Source organism: Symsagittifera roscoffensis, chromosome 8, assembly GCF_963678635.1.
Source record: "Symsagittifera roscoffensis chromosome 8, txSymRosc1.1, whole genome shotgun sequence".
NCBI lineage: Eukaryota > Metazoa > Xenacoelomorpha > Acoela > Convolutidae > Symsagittifera > Symsagittifera roscoffensis.
The window spans coordinates 34,420,763-34,440,620 of record NC_087069.1 but is presented as its reverse complement, the minus strand read 5'-3'; the positions used below and the strand labels follow the sequence as shown (position 1 = coordinate 34,440,620).

Genomic DNA, 19,858 nt, shown 5'->3' with positions numbered 1-19,858 from the left:
TTTCAGCCCAGCAGTGAAGTTAAAATGACTAAGATAGAATGTTCAAATAAACTTCAAAAGCAAAAAAAATTACCTATTGGGCAACTTTCCTTGTATTGGGCTCTTTTAATGGCTGTGATTTGCTGCACCTGAATATCATTCTTATTAGTACCGTTATTATTTTTTTGAGTAGTTAATTGCTGCCCATAGAAAGTTTCAACTAGTTTATGTAATATTTTCATAATTTATAAAGCAATGGTAGACAATTCGTAAAACAATGGTAGACAATTCGAAGTTTTAAATACTTATGAAAAATTCGCTGTTGGTTTTTTTCCGAGGACTGAAATGAAAAGAGACGTTATTTACCGGGTTATAATTTTTGGTTTATATCACGTTTATTCAAATCAAAATAGGTATCACAAAAAACTATCACATGAAAGTTGATTGCAATTTTATAACTCTTACAGTGGTAACTTGAACTGCATTAGAATTCTTAACAGTTTCCTGTGTCGTTTGAAAACATTTCCAAACTTTCGTTTTTTCCCCAATTTCCAAAGCAGAGAGAGCGCTATAGTACGTTAGGCTATAAATGAACTTTAGAAAAATAGAGCTGTTTTTGAAGCTTGACTCAGCCTTTTCCGAACACAAAATTTTCTAGTTTTCAAATCGCTTTCAAAAAAATAAATTGTAAAAACAAAAACCTTTTTTAAATTTCCGGGATAAACTTTGCAGTTCAATTTGTTATGAGATGCCACAGTGACTGAAGTTTTCTGAAGCTCGTAAAAATATCTAGGCTACACTTGGTTTTTTTTATACTTTTACTCTTTTTCGAAATTGACGAAAAATGAAAATTTGTCGAACAATTTTTTCATTAGTATGCTCTGAAACTTCCGTGCTACTTGCACAGGAACTGGCTATCTTTGTATTTTTTTCTGTTTTAATTCTAGAAATATCTACAATTACAGGTACTGCGCAACAAAATTAATTACCATATTCCCAATTTAAATTCGTTTTGCAATTAATTCCAAGCGCCTTCTCGTCGGTAATCCTACCGCTCAAAACTTTTATGATAAACAAAGTTAGTCACTTTTTCTAGGTAATTAGAGACCAAAGGTTGCAGGCGGATGTTTTAACCAGCTGCAGCATTTCATTGACAGTGATTAAATTTTAGTTACATTAGGTTTTTGTAAAAATTCGACCACTTTTTTTGTATCTTGGAAACAAGTCAAGTCTCTTTGGGTTGGAAGCAAAAAAATTTGTAATCGGAGCATTATAATGAAACTTGTTGAAATACTTATTATCTGTTTTTTTTTGAATGAGATAAACTTACGAAAAACAAATTGGACAGCTTTGTTTTAAATTCAACAAGAGCCAAGGCAAATCAGCTCAAATAATTAATTATTTGACCCACAAAAAACTCCCAAAAAATGGATTAGAATAAGAAAAAAAATCGAAAATAACAAAAAATGGGTGGAAATGGAAAAAAATCACAATTTTTGGCATTAATTTTTCAAGATATGAAGCAAAAATTAAAAGCCAGTATCAGTTTCTGACATAATTTTCATGGTAAACACAAAAAAACTTACAAATACAGATAATATCTAAAGATTTCAAACAAAAGAACGCAAGCAAATTTAAAAAAAAACAGCAGAATTTAACTTAAGGTGACTTTTCAAAACGGGAAACTTCTCTAGAATTATTGAACAAAATCGTCGAAAAAAATTTACTAAATAATGATTGAAAAGCTTTAAATGGAAAAACTGAGAAACAAAAACAGGAGCAAACATTTCTTGTTTTTTTTTTCAAAGAGAGCTGTAGATGGATTTGAATTGCTTCAAAAATATTTGAATCAGCACAACTTATCCTACATGGTTTCAAGAAGAATTGAAAGAAAAAAATGGCAGAACTAGCGCCGACTTCTGAACCCCAGCGCCAAACACCTTCCAGCTTTTTTCGGCTGCGAAAGAATATACTCAGAAAGGTATCTTAACAAGCACCCGCAGCATATTTGCATTCAGTGCACTAACCAGGCTGATACATTAGCAGTTTAAATCATGAACATTTTTATATTTTGATCTTTCGTCATTTAAAATATCATTTCTAGTTTTGACAGTTTTGTGATTAAAATTCTTCACGGAGAAAAGTCTGGTACCCAGATGCAACAAGTTTGCCTATCACAAGAGTATTTATAATCACAAAAAAAACACTCATCTGCGATAAGTTTTCCAGTTTTTTACTTACATGGAGAATTTTTCCCGAAGGCTCCTTTCAATTTTTTTGGGTTGATTCAACTATAACTTTTCCAGTTTTGTTTTTAAATGATTTTTTTTCACCCAAAATAAAATGTCACAAAAAAGTATCCAACAAAAATTGATTGCAAAACTTCAACACTTAAGGGGTGACTTGAACTGCCTTAAAAATCTATACAATTTTATGTGTTGTGTATAAAAGTTTTCAAATTCCCCCGCAACTTTCCTTGTATTTGGCTTTTTCAGTGGGCGTGATTTGTTGCACCTGAACTTCCATTTTTTTATAATGTTTATTTATTGTGAGTAGTTAAATGCTGCGTGATAAAATATTCCACTAGTTTAATTATTTTTTTTTCAGAACTTATATAACAATAGTAGACTTTTCGAAGTTTTCGAAAATCTATGAAAAATTTGCAGTTAGTGGCTCCATTTCGACCACTGGAATGAGAAGGGACGTTGTTATAGCTCTGTTTTTGAATTACCTTTTTTTCACACAAATTTAGGTATGGCAATAGATTAGCAAATGCAGATTGTAATTCTTACAGTGTTATAATAGAAATATTATAATTCTTACAGTAGTGACTTGAGCTGCATTAAAAGTATAAGCTCTCCTGTCGTGTGAAAACGTTTCCAAATTCTTTTTTTTTCAATTTTCAATGAGTGGCGAACGCTAAGCTTGCATTAAGCTATGAATAATTTTTAGCAAATATGAGCGGTTTTTGAAGTTTTACGTAGCTTTCTCTGAGCACGAATTTTTTCAATTATTTAAATTGCTTTCAAAAATGCAAATTTGTAAAACAAATTTTTTTCATTTTTTCGGAAAAACTTTGCTGTTCAAGTTTGTTATGAGCTGCCACATTAATTGTAGTTTACTGAAGCACGTAAGAATTTCTAGAATAAATTTGGTCTTGTTCTTACCCACACTAATTTTCAAAATTTACAGAAATTGAGCAATTTTTGAACATATATTTTTTAAGTGCTCTGAAACTTCAGTACTAGTAGCACAGTAACTGGATATTCATGTATTCCTTTTTGCTTTCGTTTTCTCCTATTAAAAAGCTAAAAAACAGCACAACGCAAACAATTGTTTTTTTTTCGTTCATTGATACTTATTGGCATGACAAGATGAAGTGTTCATGACGAATTCAGAAAATCAATTTTGAACAAGAAAATAAATTTGGTAAAACACTTCGAAGAAACCCTGCGCTCGTCGTACATTAACTACTTTACTTTGGAATTAGACGTATACTATAAAAGAAAGAACTTGTTTCTCAAATTAAAAATTTGTCACAAAAATAGATATAAAATAACCAGACAACAGGATCTTCGGATCCACCAAGTGTCTGCCCCTATAAAATGAATATTTGAGAAAAAAAAATTAAGAAACTTCAGTTGTCTCAAACCAGAATTCTGTGATCAGCGGAAAGAAAGCGAAATAAGAGAGGTCCCAATGCGTTACTACCAGTTTAGTGAAACGTTTGCTAAAGCTGAGAAAAAAAAACAAATGAAAAAACAATTTTTGCAGCAACTTTACATAGATCCTATAGCACAAAACTCTGCGGCTTAGAAAGGACAACTTAATAGAGCAATCGGCCATGTAACTGACTTGCGTTTTCACGTTAGGAAAACAAATTTGAGAAGCAGTATTTTTTTTAAATTGCAATATCTCGAAAATTACGAGCTTCTAGAGTTTCATAATTTCCCAGACAAATCCTGGTGATGTTTTCTGTGGTGTGTAAACATTCTTAAATTCTGTTTCCAATTCGTAGGTTTGAACAGAATAATCTTTTACTTCATCTTATGAAATTGGGTTTTTAAATTTTATCGTGTTAATTCCGTATGAATCTTGTTATCGATGTAGTTTAAGTATTTCATTATGACATCAGCTCATTTCTGGGTAGAAAAGATTTCCTAATGTAACCTAAACAGTTTTGGGGCTATCACGCTAGCAGTGCTTATACCCGGTCAATTCCGGTACCAAAAATGAGGTATTTATTTAAGTCCGAGCGAACTGGAGCTGACTCCAAAATTCAGTCTTAATCCAACGTTCATACCGTAGTTACTCGACGCCGGCAACAGTTCCGGAAAAAACTCTTCTGGAAAAAAAATTCGGGAATTAAAATGTTTTCGTTTGACGTTGAACTCAATTAATTATACCGGACGTCTCGCTTGATAACCGGAAAATGAGAAAAAATAACCGTGCGTTCTTTTCCAGTTTCTTCAGTGAGCAAGCAGTAACCTAAAGCAAAAAAAAACAATGAAAAATCAATTAAATATTTCAAGAATTTAGTCCGTACAAAACTAGAAATTATAATCATAAACCAGCTAATTAAGCACCATTTAGATTTCATGGAAGCAGTAAGGTTTTACCAACCCAGAGCTTCGAAACTTAAAACTTCAGTTGATCAAAACGCTTTTTGAAATACATAAAACAATATTCGATCAAATTTAGCAATTATGTATATAGATATTATTGAGTTGGATCCAGTCAGACGGAATACTATGTAGGAAAAGAGCATTCATCATAATACTCAGTCAAGCTCAAATGAAGTTGAATTTTCATTTCATTGGTTAGAAACTTCTTTCCTCGTCTCGAAAGCAGTCTCTCTGATGAACCGAGTGAAGAATTCAATAACCTGAAACAATTAAATGAAACATGACTTAGTTTGATCTGATAAAGTGTACGCACAGCGCGCAAAAAAAGTTCATCGTAACCTCATTTTTGTACTGAAGCCTTTTCTGTTAGCTCAATTCTGAAATAACACTCACCCCATACCCTCCGCGTGAGAACCAAAAAAAGGAACCTTGAGATCCGTGGAAACCTCTAAACCCCACCTGAATTTAACTTAGAAAGGAACTCTCTGTCGCCAGAGAGTTGCAAAAATGTTAAAGAACGGAAAGAAAGCAAAAAAGACTGTTTTGTGTACTTTTTTTAATTTCTGAGTTTACATAACAAAACAAATTACGGTGAAATTTTTTTAACTTCCTGCAAATCTGACATTTTTGAAATAGGTCATCAATGTTGGGAAAAGCGCGACGAGTATATATTTTGTTTAGTCTGTCTTTTCCTTAAAACCAAGAGAAGTTTTTCAAAACTTGAAGTCAAAGAAGCTTCTGCGCTATTATTTAATTATCTGAGACGCGTGGCTCAATTCGCCAACTATTTCTTAAAGTCGAGCATCAAGCGAGCTTCACACAGAGGCGAAGTAGCACTTCGCAAACACGAGCAAAAAACGGCAGAAGCTCTAAAAGATCAAGAAAACACACGAGTAAGCCTCGAAAAGATTTAAATAAAAAAACCAAAACCTTTAATAAAAGCGAGATTCCAAGCAGGAGAATCCATGCTCAAATAGCATAGTGAGATACGGATGCAAAATATGCTTACTAAAATTGCCAAAGAAAAACTCGGCAGTACAAACCAACTGAACACAAAAATATAACTCAGAAATTAGTCAAATCCATCAGGAAAATGTCAAGTCTTATGATAACACAAGTTTTGACGAGTAAACACAAAAAAAATATACTGAAAAACCCTTTTGCACTATCAGTAATGGTAACCTGGTGGTAATTGTCTATTCCAATCCTCTCATTGTGTCCGTGAATCGACTGTATGTCTGCCCTCTTCATGTAATAGGGCGTGAATCTGTATGTATCTATAGTTAAGTGCTGGAAGTGTCTGCTGTCTGTTTGGCCAGTCAGGAGATTCGGAGCAACCACAGGCTGAAACGATTTTTTTTTTGATGAACCTATCAATCAAAATCAAACGCAAGATTGAAGTTAAGAGTTAAACACCGATTGAAAATTCGTGACTGCAGTAAACGGAACAGCTCGAAATTTTGACTCAGGTCCTAGTTTGGAATTTTTTTGTACATAGTCATGTGTTTATTGGTTAAGTTAGAAACGAGATATAATTAACAATTTAAAATGAGATCGCTGCTAGTTGTTTTGTTACATTTTCTTGTTCCATGTGAAGATGATATCAATTTGGGCAAAACAAACATAAAGAAGATGCAAACTGTTCTGATATGATCAAACATTCGTGGTTCCTTCGATGTACTGTATACAATCAGCGCAAAAAAAACTATTTCTGAGACATTAAAAACGAACCGATTATATGGATAAACTGCCTTCAAAACAAATGAAACATTGAGCTTATTATAAGATTCCCCCTTTTTTACGACGGACTGTTGAAAGGATCCGCAATCTCAGTACACCCACCTTGACCTCGCACTCTTTAAATGTTTCCCCCACAGCTTTAACTATTCTATCATATGCAACTGAGTCAGTGCTGCTGCACTTCGGAGGATCCCGTGAGTCCATCTTCTCAATTGTGACCTCATTTGACCCTACCAGCTTCTTCACAGTTTCCATCACTCTGTCACACGTATCGTTCGGGTGCAACCTAAATGTTAGAAAAATTAGACTATCATCAGTTATTAATATGGATTTCTACCCTGTAATCCCCCACTGTCTGTTAATTAACTATCATGAGGGGCATAAACATGATCTCGGCAAATGTTCATGCATGCACAAAACACCATTCGTGGCTGTCAAACGTGACCATAGCCGAGCAAAATTTTGTTAATTTCTTTCAGTTTATAGTTATCTGCTGTTCCAAGTTGTCGCAGAGGCGACCAAAGCAATCAAAAAGGTTAAAATTAAACTTGAAATCTCATTAAGTGGTAAACCCAAGAAAAGGATTGAACATAGCAACTGTTTCATTGACAATTTTAATACCATTGAATACCTTGAATACCACTTCTGAACTGAGCTTTAAATTTTTGCATCCGGACAAACACATGTTATGCCAGAAACGGATCTTGTGGTAGTTATTGCATGTTGCTTTTAAACCTCTTTTCTGCTTGACAGTATAATGGTTTCGATTGTTGGAAAACAGGCACCATATGAGCTAGTCGCAACAATTAGCAGATACGCAATAGTTAAGCAAAACTTAAATAACGATTATTAAATAAAAACATATGCAAACGACAGTATAACAAATCAGTTGGTTCAAACTTCTTCTGGATTTTCCTTTCTACATTTTTCGGAAAAAAGTGCGCTTCACATTTTGTTTTTATCTTTCTCGAGCTAGCAGGAACCAGGGGCGGATATAGGTTTTTCACGAGGGGGGACGGATTTTCAAAATAATTTCAGAGCTATCACAAATCACTATAATAGTATCACAAATTACAAATAGCATGCTATTTTGACCGTACTTTCCACGCCGCAGGTGAAATATTGAAAACATAGGCCAAAAATAAGTTATAGGCACTTTTCGAAAAACTTTGACGAAAAAACATTCCCCTCAATATTAGTTTATAACGTTGAACAAGAAAATAAATTTGGTAAAACACTTCGAAGAAACCATGCGCTCGTCGTACATTAACTACTTTACTTTGGAATTAGACGTATACTATAAAAGAAAGAACATGTTTCTCAAATTAAAAATTTGTCACAAAAATAGATATAAAATAACCAGACAACAGGATCTTCGGATCCACCAAGTGTCTGCCCCTATAAAATGAATATTTGAGAAAAAAAAATTAAGAAACTTCAGTTGTCTCAAACCAGAATTCTGTGATCAGCGGAAAGAAAGCGAAATAAGAGAGGTCCCAATGCGTTACTACCAGTTTAGTGAAACGTTTGCTAAAGCTGAGAAAAAAAACAAATGAAAAAACAATTTTTGCAGCAACTTTACATAGATCCTATAGCACAAAACTCTGCGGCTTAGAAAGGACAACTTAATAGAGCAATCGGCCATGTAACTGACTTGCGTTTTCACGTTAGGAAAACAAATTTGAGAAGCAGTATTTTTTTTAAATTGCAATATCTCGAAAATTACGAGCTTCTAGAGTTTCATAATTTCCCAGACAAATCCTGGTGATGTTTTCTGTGGTGTGTAAACATTCTTAAATTCTGTTTCCAATTCGTAGGTTTGAACAGAATAATCTTTTACTTCATCTTATGAAATTGGGTTTTTAAATTTTATCGTGTTAATTCCGTATGAATCTTGTTATCGATGTAGTTTAAGTATTTCATTATGACATCAGCTCATTTCTGGGTAGAAAAGATTTCCTAATGTAACCTAAACAGTTTTGGGGCTATCACGCTAGCAGTGCTTATACCCGGTCAATTCCGGTACCAAAAATGAGGTATTTATTTAAGTCCGAGCGAACTGGAGCTGACTCCAAAATTCAGTCTAAATCCAACGTTCATACCGTAGTTACTCGACGCCGGCAACAGTTCCGGAAAAAACTCTTCTGGAAAAAAAATTCGGGAATTAAAATGTTTTCGTTTGACGTTGAACTCAATTAATTATACCGGACGTCTCGCTTGATAACCGGAAAATGAGAAAAAATAACCGTGCGTACTTTTCCAGTTTCTTCAGTGAGCAAGCAGTAACCTAAAGCAAAAAAAAACAATGAAAAATCAATTAAATATTTCAAGAATTTAGTCCGTACAAAACTAGAAATTATAATCATAAACCAGCTAATTAAGCACCATTTAGATTTCATGGAAGCAGTAAGGTTTTACCAACCCAGAGCTTCGAAACTTAAAACTTCAGTTGATCAAAACGCTTTTTGAAATACATAAAACAATATTCGATCAAATTTAGCAATTATGTATATAGATATTATTGAGTTGGATCCAGTCAGACGGAATACTATGTAGGAAAAGAGCATTCATCATAATACTCAGTCAAGCTCAAATGAAGTTGAATTTTCATTTCATTGGTTAGAAACTTCTTTCCTCGTCTCGAAAGCAGTCTCTCTGATGAACCGAGTGAAGAATTCAATAACCTGAAACAATTAAATGAAACATGACTTAGTTTGATCTGATAAAGTGTACGCACAGCGCGCAAAAAAAGTTCATCGTAACCTCATTTTTGTACTGAAGCCCTTTCTGTTAGCTCAATTCTGAAATAACACTCACCCCATACCCTCCGCGTGAGAACCAAAAAAAGGAACCTTGAGATCCGTGGAAACCTCTAAACCCCACCTGAATTTAACTTAGAAAGGAACTCTCTGTCGCCAGAGAGTTGCAAAAATGTTAAAGAACGGAAAGAAAGCAAAAAAGACTGTTTTGTGTACTTTTTTTAATTTCTGAGTTTACATAAAACAAATTACGGTGAAATTTTTTTAACTTCCTGCAAATCTGACATTTTTGAAATAGGTCATCAATGTTGGGAAAAGCGCGACGAGTATATATTTTGTTTAGTCTGTCTTTTCCTTAAAACCAAGAGAAGTTTTTCAAAACTTGAAGTCAAAGAAGCTTCTGCGCTATTATTTAATTATCTGAGACGCGTGGCTCAATTCGCCAACTATTTCTTAAAGTCGAGCATCAAGCGAGCTTCACACAGAGGCGAAGTAGCACTTCGCAAACACGAGCAAAAAACGGCAGAAGCTCTAAAAGATCAAGAAAACACACGAGTAAGCCTCGAAAAGATTTAAATAAAAAAACCAAAACCTTTAATAAAAGCGAGATTCCAAGCAGGAGAATCCATGCTCAAATAGCATAGTGAGATACGGATGCAAAATATGCTTACTAAAATTGCCAAAGAAAAACTCGGCAGTACAAACCAACTGAACACAAAAATATAACTCAGAAATTAGTCAAATCCATCAGGAAAATGTCAAGTCTTATGATAACACAAGTTTTGACGAGTACACACAAAAAAAATATACTGAAAAACCCTTTTGCACTATCAGTAATGGTAACCTGGTGGTAATTGTCTATTCCAATCCTCTCATTGTGTCCGTGAATCGACTGTATGTCTGCCCTCTTCATGTAATAGGGCGTGAATCTGTATGTATCTATAGTTAAGTGCTGGAAGTGTCTGCTGTCTGTTTGGCCAGTCAGGAGATTCGGAGCAACCACAGGCTGAAACGATTTTTTTTTGATGAACCTATCAATCAAAATCAAACGCAAGATTGAAGTTAAGAGTTAAACACCGATTGAAAATTCGTGACTGCAGTAAACGGAACAGCTCGAAATTTTGACTCAGGTCCTAGTTTGGAATTTTTTTGTACATAGTCATGTGTTTATTGGTTAAGTTAGAAACGAGATATAATTAACAATTTAAAATGAGATCGCTGCTAGTTGTTTTGTTACATTTTCTTGTTCTATGTGAAGATGATATCAATTTGGGCAAAACAAACATAAAGAAGATGCAAACTGTTCTGATATGATCAAACATTCGTGGTTCCTTCGATGTACTGTATACAATCAGCGCAAAAAAAAACTATTTCTGAGACATTAAAAACGAACCGATTATATGGATAAACTGCCTTCAAAACAAATGAAACATTGAGCTTATTATAAGATTCCCCCTTTTTTACGACGGACTGTTGAAAGGATCCGCAATCTCAGTACACCCACCTTGACCTCGCACTCTTTAAATGTTTCCCCCACAGCTTTAACTATTCTATCATATGCAACTGAGTCAGTGCTGCTGCACTTCGGAGGATCCCGTGAGTCCATCTTCTCAATTGTGACCTCATTTGACCCTACCAGCTTCTTCACAGTTTCCATCACTCTGTCACACGTATCGTTCGGGTGCAACCTAAATGTTAGAAAAATTAGACTATCATCAGTTATTAATATGGATTTCTACCCTGTAATCCCCCACTGTCTGTTAATTAACTATCATGAGGGGCATAAACATGATCTCGGCAAATGTTCATGCATGCACAAAACACCATTCGTGGCTGTCAAACGTGACCATAGCCGAGCAAAATTTTGTTAATTTCTTTCAGTTTATAGTTATCTGCTGTTCCAAGTTGTCGCAGAGGCGACCAAAGCAATCAAAAAGGTTAAAATTAAACTTGAAATCTCATTAAGTGGTAAACCCAAGAAAAGGATTGAACATAGCAACTGTTTCATTGACAATTTTAATACCATTGAATACCTTGAATACCACTTCTGAACTGAGCTTTAAATTTTTGCATCCGGACAAACACATGTTATGCCAGAAACGGATCTTGTGGTAGTTATTGCATGTTGCTTTTAAACCTCTTTTCTGCTTGACAGTATAATGGTTTCGATTGTTGGAAAACAGGCACCATATGAGCTAGTCGCAACAATTAGCAGATACGCAATAGTTAAGCAAAACTTAAATAACGATTATTAAATAAAAACATATGCAAACGACAGTATAACAAATCAGTTGGTTCAAACTTCTTCTGGATTTTCCTTTCTACATTTTTCGGAAAAAAGTGCGCTTCACATTTTGTTTTTATCTTTCTCGAGCTAGCAGGAACCAGGGGCGGATATAGGTTTTTCACGAGGGGGGACGGATTTTCAAAATAATTTCAGAGCTATCACAAATCACTATAATAGTATCACAAATTACAAATAGCATGCTATTTTGACCGTACTTTCCACGCCGCAGGTGAAATATTGAAAACATAGGCCAAAAATAATTTATAGGCACTTTTCGAAAAACTTTGACGAAAAAACATTCCCCTCAATATTAGTTTATAACGAAACGTTAGGGTCCTTCAGCCAAAAACCGAAGTCTAAAAATAGTTCAAAATTAGTAGAAAGGGAACCCCTGAGATCGGCAGGGGGTCAAACACCCTAGTGGTGGGCGTCTGGCCACCCGCCCCTCTCCCCTTAAATCCGCTGGTGGAAGGAATATGACCTTGGCTGAGCTTCCTTGCTTTTTCAGGTTCCTCTAAACTAAGTTGAATGTGATAGATTGAAGAGTTTTTAGCCCTTTCAATTGTGATTCCGATTCGATAAAGAATAGTTTGAATAATTTTCCTACGTGTCGAGACAAACTTCATACGAGTCTGGAACTTTGAAACAGACCAGTTCATTGGGTGTCCCACTCTTTCCTCTTTGTTATTTTAAATCCTATGTTTACATCCCCTACTTTGCAGCCATGTACCAAGATAAAAACCAAAACAATTTAACCATCTTTTAATGCCAATAAATAGTTTCAAATTCAGACCCTTTACAACCATAGAAGTATTCCAATTAAGAGTACTAATTGAGGCTAGAGAGACCAATTTTCAATTCACTTGACACATTTAGTCACTCGAAAATAATTGAATTTCGATTAGCTAAAGAAATAATCCCTAATTCACGCGTTTAGAACATGACGCTCATTAAAGGCAACAAAAGAGAGAACCTACATGACGCTCATTAAAGGCAACAAAAGACATTTCGGAATTTTGTTAGAAAAAAACCACATTGCCTTACTCTTTAACTATTGTTATACCACTCTTTGAGCTATAATGGTTGAAGTGTCCTTCCATTTTGCCTTATCATCAAAATACAACCGAATAAATAGTACGCGATCGCACAATAAAAGAGTTAAAAAAATGTAAAAATTACGAACTAAGCTCTTATTTTGGATCCAATTACATAAAAAGTCTCGTTTCAGTTTAAATTAAAATTAGGTTTGAAGATTGAAATAAAAAAATGAGCGTAAATTAGGCATAGACTTTCCCTGAAAGCACACGATCCAAAATCAAACTGAGTCATACTTGAAAGGGATTCGGAACTATAGCGTCGGGAAACATCTTTGATTGTGAAAAGCTTTGCGATTCAAAACAAAATAACAAGCACGCTACTAAATGCGGTTAAGATTTAAACAGAAATGGCCTTGCCAATAGTCTAGTCTTTGACAAGAAGTTGAAATTAATCCGACAGGCATGATTCAAATTAGTCATCAAAAATGATCCGATTTTTCCACAGTTGAAAATGATCTGGAAAAAATTCATGCATATATTAGATTAATTGGCTAAATTTAAATGAAACATGAAAAAATTTTGGTTGTGACCGAAAAACTGATCTTATCTAAGCTGTATTCATATACTGATCATTTCAAAGTAAAATTTATCTGATTTGTCGAACCATCTAAAGTTCCTAAATTTTTTATTAAATTATCGGCAAACAACGCAACGGCTCAAGGGTTTGCAGCCCCTAGACCCAACGTAGCATTCCACCAAAGGAGTGATCCTTTGAGGAATAAACTGCTAGAGACAGCATTTCTCAAATAAGAGTCAAGACAGTGCGTCAAGTCAAGAAAGAAATGCAAATCATTTTTTTCTTCGTAGACATACTTTCTTTTCTGCTCTTTTTCGTTTTGAGCTTGTTATTTTTTCTTCTCAGTAAATTGGTGCCCATTCGATGCGTCAAAAAAAATGAATTTTGGGAAGGACTAAATATCTGAATAGCTAAAATTTTACATTCATTTTTGGGACTGGCATTATGGCATACAATCATGTTTCAGTGCATTGCAAATTGCTTGCCATATACTCGGATGCGATACACTGAAACATGGTTGTATGCCATAATGCCAGTCCTCTACAGCATTCGTTGTTATGGACCAGTAGGGTGATGCCTTATACCTTTGATTCCTTTTTGAAGGGGGAATATGACTTCTCGATTCTGTAACTTTAGTTCTAAGTTATTCAAGTTTTACAATTTTTAGCCGAATCATAACTCAATACAATGAAAAAAATCCCAGCGGAAAAATCTTAATCACCCAGTGTTCTCAAGTTGGTAAGCTACAAATGAATGTTAAATTTTAGCTAATCAGATTAATTAACCTCTAAGGTCGGCGGGGCGGATGAGATGAGCTGTGAGTCACTATTTCCGTTTTTATGTTATTTCAGCTGTTTTGCATCTGTTTCCATTTGCTAGTTCCATTTAGCATGGTATATCTAAGACAGCAGAAAAAAAACGTTTTTTAATACTGAGCATAAATGAAAAAATAATTTTGTGGTCGGGACATTCTGAGCTAATTGCACCAGGAGCATCTAATAGTCAACTATTTAAATAACGAACTAGTAGAACACTAGCCTGAAATTGACATTAGCAGAACACTCCGAGGGGATGACATTGCCTGAAGTTCCTCCTTCTATCTTAGTCACCACTTTAGTAGTCTGCATCAGAGTGGCTGAGAGCCGATCAGAACTGATGATCTTCTTCATTATTGTGTCAGACATACCTATACTGAGACAGGGTTCTCCTTGCGACATTTTCAGGATAATTATCAGTTTTTTTTTTTGATACCGAGAGAGTTAGTCAGTTTTTATGGTAAATATTTGTTTTTTTTTGACACCGAGTAAATTTCATGAAATGAATTAGTCAGCTTTTAGGGTAAGAACTTGTTTTTTAAGGCACTGGGTAAATTCATTCCAGGCATAAGTTAGTTTTTGGGTGCAAATTGGGTTTGACATTTGATTTTGAAAAAAAAACAACGAAGTGCTGATTTTTTAGTTTATTCTGTTCTATTTTTTCGCCTCGGGCATTAGAATCTTAATTATTCTAAAAAACTCTACTTATTAAATGTTTTAAGAGGAAAACCCTGCCTATTGAGTTTATCAAGGTCCTTTGGGCTGCCGAGAAAAATGGCGACAGCACATTTAGCGACCCATGCATTGGAGTTCCCTTCAGATAAATCGGAAAACTGAACTTATTCAACTTCGTTACTATTTCACACATTTTCGTCACTGCTGTTGATGCCTGAGGTAAAGATGAATGACCCGCAGGGGTTTTCACAGTTATCTTCAAATCTAAATGACCTTTCTCGCAAATTGCGACAAACGCGATAGGAGGAAATCCCGGTCTGAAATCCTCGAAAACTACTAATCCTTCATCAAGAATAAAATCAAGCTTCTTTCCTTCTAGAACTTTCTCTAATTTGGGCGCCACATTTTTGGCGCCTAAATTGCCTTTCACTTCTTCGTCATGAGTTAAAGCAATGTAAAAATCTCGTTTGCAGACAAAATTTTCGTCTCGAATTAGCGACGAGGTAGCTTCTAGCATTGCCATTAGAGCTCCTTTATCGTCTAAGGCACCTCGCCCGTAGAGATAGCCATCCTGTATTTAAACACAGGCCAATCGAATGATTCAATACAATTAACTTTCATTAGTTATAATTTGAACTGGGACGTATTTAAACATCTTGACGTAATGGTTTTGAGCGGTTGTCCGAAATTTGAGCAACTTCTTTTCTAACCAAGAACAAATTTAGTTTTTAGCTTAAAGTTTTAAATATTACTAACCTCAATTATTCCCTCAAAAGGCGGATGTTTCCACTCTTTATCAACCGTCGGAACCACATCCATGTGAGCAATTAGCAGAAATGGGCCCGAATCCAAATTAGCCGAATCGGACTCTTTCTGTTCACTCTCAATTTCACCATTTTGTTCAGTCTCAATTTCACCATTTTGTTCAACAGTTTCGTTTTGCTCATTTACATTTCGATCCAATTTTTCACTCTTATTGCTGTTCTTTTTCACGTGAATCAGAAAACTGCCTTCGTTAATTAACTCAACGCTAACTCTTTCTGGGGTTGAAAATATTTCCGGGAACTGTTCTCGTATATACTTATGCAATTCGTGTAATGGATTTGGGTCGTCAAAACAAGCCAGTCCGTTTTCGACTTCCTCTTCCTTGACTAGTTTTGAAATTGTTCGGAACGTTAAGACTTTCTGCAAGCGTTTCACTTGCTCAGATATGATATTTTCTTCAAGTTTAGTATCAGGCATTTAAAAGGTTCTGAAAAAGTATTCGACCATAACTTGAATGGGTGATATTGTTAACTGAGTACACGTAACATGAATAATTATTCAGAGATTAGTAATTCGGAGTTGCCAAGCGTACTGCAAACAATGAAAATATGTCATGCCGAACTTCAACTTTTGATTGAGACAAAACCTCTTTGAACAAATGTTGGAGTTGGCAGACGAAAGCTTGATTGACTTTATAAAGATCGCATATCTAACTCCGTATGTTTAATTTTGTGTCATCTCGAATATCTCAAAAAATTGGAAAAAGCATGTAACTATGCGTTAGTAACAACAAAAAACAGTAGCCGGTTGCTAAGCAAGTAGTACAGAAAGTTCCGCTCAAAATAAGAACAAAACTAAAAAAAAAGTTTCCTTTTTCTTCAAATTTAGTGGTTTTTTTTGCCTGTTGTGATGAGAGGACCAGTACAAAAGTCTAGAAAGTGAGATATACTCAACAGTTTTCTCCGAAAAATGAAAGGAGCATTCAAAAAATCAATCAATTTTTTTAAAAAAAATTTCAGTCAGACTTTTAGTACGTTTTTTTTATTACACAGAAGGCACGAAAAAAGCTTAACAGGCTCAGGAGTAAAACTAAGCTTTCTCGGCTCACATTCAAGTTTCACGGCTCAACCTCCGGTAAAAAAGCCTGCTCGCTAGCTTTTTCGTTCGAATCTCCACTGGAAGGGCTTTATTATGAAACTAGAAGTTGATCATGTTTTTCGTGACCGTTACTTTTTCTGTTCGATAGTGGAGTTTGCCTTCCTTTTGAGAAAGGAAATGAACTCAACTTAAATAGAAACCAAAAGTCGAACAGCGTGAACATCTTTGAGCGTGAACATCTTTTAGGACTTTTCCAGAAAAAAGTCGAGAAGGCAACAAAGTTGTTTCAAAAAGTCTACATCCCGATTATAACACATTCGCTGTCGCCAAAAAAGCACGAAATATCAAATTCGAGAAACCGGACGGCTGGAAAAGAAGCCTAAGATGAATCATTGAGGCCGTCGCTGGGCCAGAAGCATATAATTTTTCAAAAACCTCTTTTCTTTTCTTGTTTTTTATTTCAAAATTAACAAAACCTGCAGTGTTTAACCTTCAAATTTTAGTCGTGTCATTCTGATTGATCTTTCTCACAACCAATCACGATATTAGAAAAAATAGACAGTTGACATCTTCAAACTTCCTTTTTTACGAAAGATGTTCAAACACTTTCCGAGTAGTTCGAAAACTAAAATGCAGAAAAATTAACAACGTAAAGCTTGACTGATATTAGCATGACTTTACTAAAATGTACAAACATCCACTTAGAATTCTCGTTTAGAAAAAGAGGAGCATTGCTGCTACATGATTCAAGTCAAACTTGTTTGACGCCTTCTAATGTGGCAAAAACAATGTTGAATAAAGAATGGAATGTTTTTCTGCATAAATTGAACAGAGGCGAAGCGGAGCTTCGCACCACTTGCGATATAACACAATTTTAAAAAATGAAAAAAGAAAAATGTTGAAAAAAATTAGGTGAACCAACATTTTAGTATAACTCGTTGAAAGGCACCTAGGGCCCAGCTAAAGTTGGATATACGTGTTTGATACTTTCTGAATTTTTCATTCTGATGCGGTACTAAATGCGTAATTTCGAAAATTGGATTTGGCAACAAACCTTAGTTGTTTCTCTACTTAATTAAAAGAGGAGTAAAAATTTGAGAAAAACATTTCTACGAAGAATATATAGCCGCTTCTGCAAGAAAAATTCGCGCAACCGCTTTTTTCGATTGAACTTTTCATCTCAGAATTGTTAGGGTACTTTTTAACAAAATTCAAAAAGTTTCTAAAATTTAGAAGAAAATGCTCACAAAATCAAAAATACTGATTTTTGCGAGGACGGGACTTTTTTGAGAAGAAAAACTTGTGAGTGGCCGCTTCAGCAGAAGAGATTTTCCCAACATGAAATTTCGATTGAACCCAGGTTTGGCCGGTTAGTTTTCCGGGTAGTTTAACAGAAAAGTTTTCCTTTAAGTATCAAAATAGTTTTTGCATAATCGCATATGGAAAGGAGCTTTCCAGAACTGCTTCTTTGGATTGAACTTAGCATATCAGATATTGGAGGGTATTTTTTAATAAATTCATAAAAAATAGAAAAAAAAGGCTCAAAAAATAAACAAATTGACTTCTCCGAGGATAATAGCCTTTTGTGTGAAAATTTTTTTAAATCACTATTCTAATGGCCATAATCTTAGGTGTTAAAAAAGTTTTTACATAGCCGCATATGGAGGGGAGCTTACCAAAACCGCTGTATTCATTGAAACAAAACTGTTTTGCTACCTATTTTTGAGAAAACGAAAAAAAAATCAACAATATCAGTCAAATATTCCCCCCTCAGACTTTTTCAAAGGTTGAAGACAGAGTGGTAGAGCAAAAAGAGACCACCACAGGGGAGTCCACAGACACTCAAACTTGCATGTGATATTGCTATTGATTTTCCTTTTTTTGAAAAACGGTACAAGGATTTTTGAGAAAAAAAAATCTTTTTACGTGGTTAAGGTTTCCAAAGCGTCTCAAAAAAATAAAAAACCCAATCCCAAACATTTTTTTAATACCTGATTTTATAGAACAGGAACTTTAGGCAAAGACTTCAATCAGGACATCTGAAATTCAGAATAGAAACTGAACAATTTTAAAAAGCGGAAAGAAAGCCGACAATTTTTGAACAGACACCAGTTAAGCCGAAAAAAATTGACTGTGTAACGCCACCCAACCGTATTTAAAAGTATTTTAGTATCCACCCAGCGAGTACCCACCCATACGTGTTTCAACTGATATTGTTAAACTAGTTGTAAAACCGAAAAATGTCTACAATTCCGATTCGATAACGCTTGCTCGCCGCAACCGTAAAGATAATTATATTCTGGGAAGCACGGATCTGGTTCACTTTGCTTTTGATGATTAATACGTTCAATTTTTAGTGTAATCCGATTTCCTTTTGATAGTTCTTTCGAAGAAGCTGTAGACACCAAATTTGCCGAGAAAATTAAGGCTTTTCTAAAACTTTTTGATTTATATCTTTCTCTGAGTTTAGTCTCATTTATACAGCTTAAAAGAAAATTCGACCGGAAAATTTCAAATTAAATAATGGAAAAGCCATGAATTAAATGCTGATCTATGACCTGTTGATCGTTGCGAGTCGTCTCAAAGACATGGTTTTTCAAAACAACGTAAATTTCGAGATATCGCAGTTTTTCGGAATTTCTCACTTTTTCTAGCTAGTTTGAAAAAAAAATTCAAAAAAACCGCAATTTTCTGCACCGGTAGTAAAACGAGGCCTATTGATTTTATAATAATAACCTGTCCTTAAATCAAGAGCCTTAGAAAATTCTGTTTTCTAGATAAACCTTACAAAAGAAAACTTAACAATAATTTGTTTGTGTTTGTTTGAATATTTGATAACAGTAAAGAAACATGCTTAGACACCATTACTCACTAGACATCCCATCAAAAGATATACTGCTGTATAATTCGACAAAGACTTGCTGATATCTTGCATTTTTTGCTGAAATTAGCATCTCTTGTATACTTCCTCAATTAAAATATCTTGCTTGAGTAAATTGATAATCATTGAAAGGAAGAAATTGAGTGGGCACATTGCACGCCGATAGTCGTCTATCTTCTCTAACGCATTCTCGCTGATAGATAATAAGAATATTTTGTATTTTCCATGTAACAATTCACTTTAGAGAACATTTAAGGTTTTATCGACCAAAGATGGATGACGTACAATTAGACCAAAGAGGTGTCTCTTTAGATCATCAGGGGTCGAGTACCTGATAAAGTGAGTGTCCCCCCTCCTAAATCCCCCTCTGTCATCAACGGTGCTATTTGATTATAAATATGTATTCATATGTATCATTGGACTTACCAGTGTTTTTGTTACACATTAAGTGGATTTTACCAGCAGCTGAAATTCTCACTGATTTTAAATGTCACCAAATTCATGATTGTTGAAATCTTCTTATTTGCTTTTCAGGAGCAAAACCGTTCTGATTTTTTTTGTTCACAATGTATTTACACAAAGTAACTACTCATATTTATTGCTCAAAGCACAAAAAAAAC

The 19,858-nt window shown here is 34.7% G+C and overlaps 2 protein-coding genes across 2 annotated transcripts; both read right to left on the bottom strand.

Annotated features, from left to right (window-relative positions):
- Positions 1 to 4,523: 4,523 nt before the first annotated feature.
- On the bottom strand, positions 4,524 to 6,651 carry LOC134853273 (N-fatty-acyl-amino acid synthase/hydrolase PM20D1.2-like). The gene is made up of 3 exons (XM_063869246.1): positions 6,447 to 6,651; positions 5,787 to 5,948; positions 4,524 to 4,864 (listed from the first exon to the last, which is right to left on the bottom strand). The coding sequence occupies exons 1-3, from the start codon at positions 6,597 to 6,599 to the stop codon at positions 4,793 to 4,795; spliced, it is 387 nt and encodes a 128-aa protein (XP_063725316.1). The 5' UTR covers positions 6,600 to 6,651; the 3' UTR covers positions 4,524 to 4,792.
- A 2,036-nt stretch (positions 6,652 to 8,687) lies between these two features.
- Positions 8,688 to 15,875, bottom strand: LOC134852907 (N-fatty-acyl-amino acid synthase/hydrolase PM20D1-like). Its single transcript, XM_063868764.1, has 6 exons — positions 15,251 to 15,875; positions 14,555 to 15,065; positions 14,043 to 14,190; positions 10,608 to 10,791; positions 9,948 to 10,109; positions 8,688 to 9,028 (listed from the first exon to the last, which is right to left on the bottom strand). The coding sequence occupies exons 1-6, from the start codon at positions 15,734 to 15,736 to the stop codon at positions 8,957 to 8,959; spliced, it is 1,563 nt and encodes a 520-aa protein (XP_063724834.1). The 5' UTR covers positions 15,737 to 15,875; the 3' UTR covers positions 8,688 to 8,956.
- Between the last annotated feature and the right edge of the window lie 3,983 nt (positions 15,876 to 19,858).